The 4,273-nt window shown below is 39.2% G+C and overlaps 1 protein-coding gene across 1 annotated transcript in view; it reads right to left on the reverse strand.

Annotated features, from left to right (window-relative positions):
• LOC101863801 (alanine--glyoxylate aminotransferase 2, mitochondrial) overlaps positions 1 to 554 on the reverse strand; it is a gene marked incomplete at its 5' end in the record, with an annotated part of 29,385 nt that extends 28,831 nt beyond the window's left edge. Inside the window, 1 exon segment of the mRNA XM_005093457.3 lies at positions 488 to 554. Coding sequence (XP_005093514.1) covers positions 488 to 539 — 52 coding nt within the window.
• Between the last annotated feature and the right edge of the window lie 3,719 nt (positions 555 to 4,273).

Consider the following 4,273-nt stretch of genomic DNA (forward strand, 5'->3'; position numbering starts at 1 on the left):
AGAGAGAGAGAGAGAGAGAGAGAGAGAGAGAGAGAGAGAGAGAGAGAGAGAATTACTGACAGTCACAAATGTGGTATAAGAATGTCAAACAAAACCAAAAAAGATCAACGGAGGAATGAAAATGTTCAAAATTAAACAAATTATTAATTAGGCCTAGAATCTAGATCTAGATTTAGATCTAGATATCTAGATCTAGATCTAGACTAGAGAACTGGGCGTATTGTTCTGAAACAGACACCCTACGCCCTACGTTATAAAATCATTTAAAAACGTTTAAAGTGTAGATTTACAGGCCAAGAGCCAAGAGCATAAAAATCGAGTGTGTCCTATTTGCACATGTGGAAATGTCCTTTCCCTTGATATTTTTATCTTGGCCAAGGCCAAGCATAGGCCCTATCTTATCTACGACTACGACAGTCTCACGGTGAAACCTCTGCTTGGTGCAAAATGCAAGTCTGTGTGCGAAGACAATAAATCATCCACTTACTTGTCGAATGTTGTATTTCACGAAGAATCCGGCTTGCACCCTTTCGCAGCATCGTGAAAGTTCACAGCTTATGTCACTCTCTTCCACTTCCAAACCAGAAGAAACTAGCCTAACTGAGCTCGCCTGTTATTTCGTACTAGCTTTGGGACAGACGACCTGAAAGCAACCACTCATTAATCAGAGTCAGCGCCAGCACAGGACCTGAGGGTGTTGTAAGCACGACTAAGCAAGATCCAACTTCCCTCTCGAGGAAGCGACCTCAACAAGGCTGCTGAATCTGTCAACAATCTAGGTCAAGAGTCGAAGGTGAAAGGTCAATTACGGTGCTCGCTTGCCATAGACAACCGACTTGTATTTTCACTTCTCGCTTCTCACAAATTTGCCTCCAGATCTAACGAGGCAAGCCAGGGCTTTGTCGTTCTCACACTAATTGCGCACGGGAGAGAGTGGCTCTCGATTCTCGCGCGAGAGGTCGAGTTGGTGCTGAAATATCGACGTTTTGGGGGATTTCAAGAAAAAAAATCAGAGTATTCATGGCTAGATTACAAAAATTAATATTGGACAAGACTAGTCTGTCTTAGATCTACCAAAGCCTAGACGAAAACCCAAGCCCGAACCCTCGAAATTGGCAGAATATAATATATAAGCCTAGATCTAGCTCTAGATCTATATTATATGGTACATGTATACTAAAATAGACGTGCGGGTCTTCAATGACAAATTTTTTTCTGACTAGACGCCACTGCGAAACAATCCCATGACAATAATGTGTTCAGTAGGCTTTAACTTTAACTACCCGTCGTGTTTTCACCGAGAAAAAAATGCATAGACCTATGCTGTTGTATTCTTTGCCTAAGATCCCGCCTCCGCAATTACGATCTCGGTTCGCTTAAAACCCCGTGCTATTTTAATATATGTTTACTAAATAAAAGTCACCCCTAACATATACACCGCTCAGAAGGACTACATTCGGCTAATTCGGCTAATGTCCACACTTCAGATCATGATTTACGGAACAAAATCCTGGGCGGGCACAGCTGATCAACCAAGCAGTGAAAATTGGCGATCATTGAACTGCCCGTTGCGTCACAGATCAGCCACTCATAAGTGCTTTTGTTTCCCTGTCCTTGAAGCGTTGTCTCTACAACCGAATTTGATAGACAGGTTGAATTTTAATTGGTGCTGTTTAAACGCTATATAGGTGCGTTGAGAGTAAAAAATTCAAAGGCGAAAAGCTATGAATTTTGGACTGGTAACGGGAAGGAGTTAGGATCGGTATAGATCTAGAACTTGAGACTCCATCGTGATTAGGTAAAAAAAAAAAAAAAAAAAAAGAATGGGGTGCCTATGCCTTATGCCATTGTAATAAGCCTAATAGGTCATCACGGATAATCACTGGACGTTTGCTGGCCGAAACTACCCAGGGGTCACATGGGTTCACTTCAGAGTAAAAGGAGACCATTTCTTCACCGATTGCAGGCCTGAACATGAGCCACATTGGATTCTCCCTTTGGTGCGCCGGCTGTTCACGTAAGATCCCGCATTTCTCTTGTTCCCAATCACTGGGATCTTAGGCGGAGACCACTGCATAGTATACAAACCATAAACGCACTATTGTGATTCTTCCAAAAGTTACATTTTTAGAGGGTGAGCTCTACAATAATTATGATTTCTCAAACTTCTTCTTTTCAATCTTTACGAATCGTTGACTGCTTGTTAATAACTACATGTATGTGGTATTTCTAATTTCAGTTGAGTTTTATGGCGCTCGCAACTCCATAAGGTCATGAGAGTGCCTTGGACTCAGTTTGGTTGTTTTCACGTGGGACATAAAAGGCTAGTTCACAGCATAACCTGATTTTCTTGACGAGGTCGGAATGGATGAAGTATTTAAAAGTACATCGAATATTGTGTTTGTTGTTTGTTTTCGTTTTTCAAATTCAGTTTGGAATACAGCAATTTTCATTTCAAATTTACTAACACATCCTAATTTCACACGCGGATCTAGTTGTGTCTGCAGAATAACAAATAGTGCTTTTGAAAGGTTTTAGACTTTTTTTGGTATTGTCCTGCCATGTGATACTAAGAATTTCCCTGAGGCATTTCATATTACGGAAATGATTAAACTTCTTTTGGCACAAGGTCCAGGTCTCATCACGGCAGGCAGGATTGGACGGAAAAAAGCACTTTGGACTTTCTCAGTCTCTGCGCGAATGCCACATAATACTCCTAAAACTTTGCTCTGTCTTCCAAACAACGCGCCAGCTTTATTTAAACGCGTATAGCTAGCATCTGCGTTTGTCGCGAATCGCGGCCAGGATTTTTGCCTCCTCCCCCCCCCCCCAAAAAAAAAAAAAAAAACCAACAAAACAACAACAATTTTTTAAGAAAGAAAAAGCAACACAAAAAACACCGCTCGGGAATAAAAAATCGAAAAACAAACCCCAGGGAATAAAAATCGAGAAACAAAAAATGAAAACATACGAAAAAAAACCCCCAAAATTAAAGAAACCGAACCTCATTAACTTTACTTTAAAAAAGAAAAATTAGAAAGTTCACTTTCACTTCACTTCGTCTCTTTCTCACTTGTTGACACCACGTTGATTTGTTATTTTTATATTTTCAATGAAATTTCATGTGAAGAAATGAGTACATTACATGACATACTATTTATGTGTTGCTGTTTCCCTTTAATTTGTCCCTCTTTATTGTGTTTCAATTTTCCTTACTATCGTTCTGATGTGTTCTTTTTACTGTTTTTGATGTTTATATATGTTTTAGCGTATGTCATTTAATTTGATTTTGTTCCCACCTTTTTTTAACTCTACCAAAACTAAATACCGACACTGGCAGGCCCCTTGTGTGTGATTCCATAATTTAAATGCAAGTAATATCCTGTACTCTTTCTTAAATTACACACGTTTAGTGTTAAAACGGCCAATCTTCGGAAAGGTTAACACACGTCTTTATTTGTTAATTTTTGTGGTTGTTTTTGTGCTGTTCTAATTTTGATTTCATTCTGTTGTGAAACCTTTATTTTTCACGTTTAACATCCTGTTTGACTACAAAGGATATTCTGGTTGCTTGAAACAGAACACAATAAAATCTGGTGCTTTAGATTAAGTTACCTCTATCAACAATTGCTATATTATAATACGTCGTCACAGATACATGTAGTTGAAAGCTTGAAAATTAATGGCAACTTTTTGGGCAAGTTTTGCCATTTTTGAGACAACTTTTGGCAACTTTTGGACAAAAAATTGGCAACAAACGCAGATGCTAGGTATAGCTATTTCTGCGTCGATGCGGGCATTTGAGGACAGTAAAAGAAACTTGTCAAGAAGAAGCTGTCGGTATTGTTCAGTGATGTGTGATGCATTAAAATTTTGATACCAGGAGAGAGGTCTTCGTATCACCATGATCGACAGTATGGAAGGGAACGTTTGTCTTTGCTGCTCTCATTGTGAGAGTCCGAAGTTCTCACGATATTGACCGAATAAGATAAGATATTCAGTGTATAGTATTCTAATTTTTGTCGCCTTTTCTAAACCTGATCTCAGACGACGAAGTCATTTTGTTACTCTTGCAGGCCTGTGTATTGTGTATAGTAAAGTTGTAGACTGCGATCTTCTTCCTTCCATTTCTATTCTTCAGTACGGTACCACACAAAAGATTTGCATACATTGTGTCTAAAGCCTTGTCGGAAAGACAAGATGACGTTAGCCTAATATATTTTGCCTTTTGGTTGGTTTGGATGTTTCAGACAAAAACGTTCTTCAACCCCCC

This window comes from Aplysia californica, unplaced genomic scaffold (assembly GCF_000002075.1).
Source record: "Aplysia californica isolate F4 #8 unplaced genomic scaffold, AplCal3.0 scaffold00064, whole genome shotgun sequence".
NCBI lineage: Eukaryota > Metazoa > Mollusca > Gastropoda > Aplysiida > Aplysiidae > Aplysia > Aplysia californica.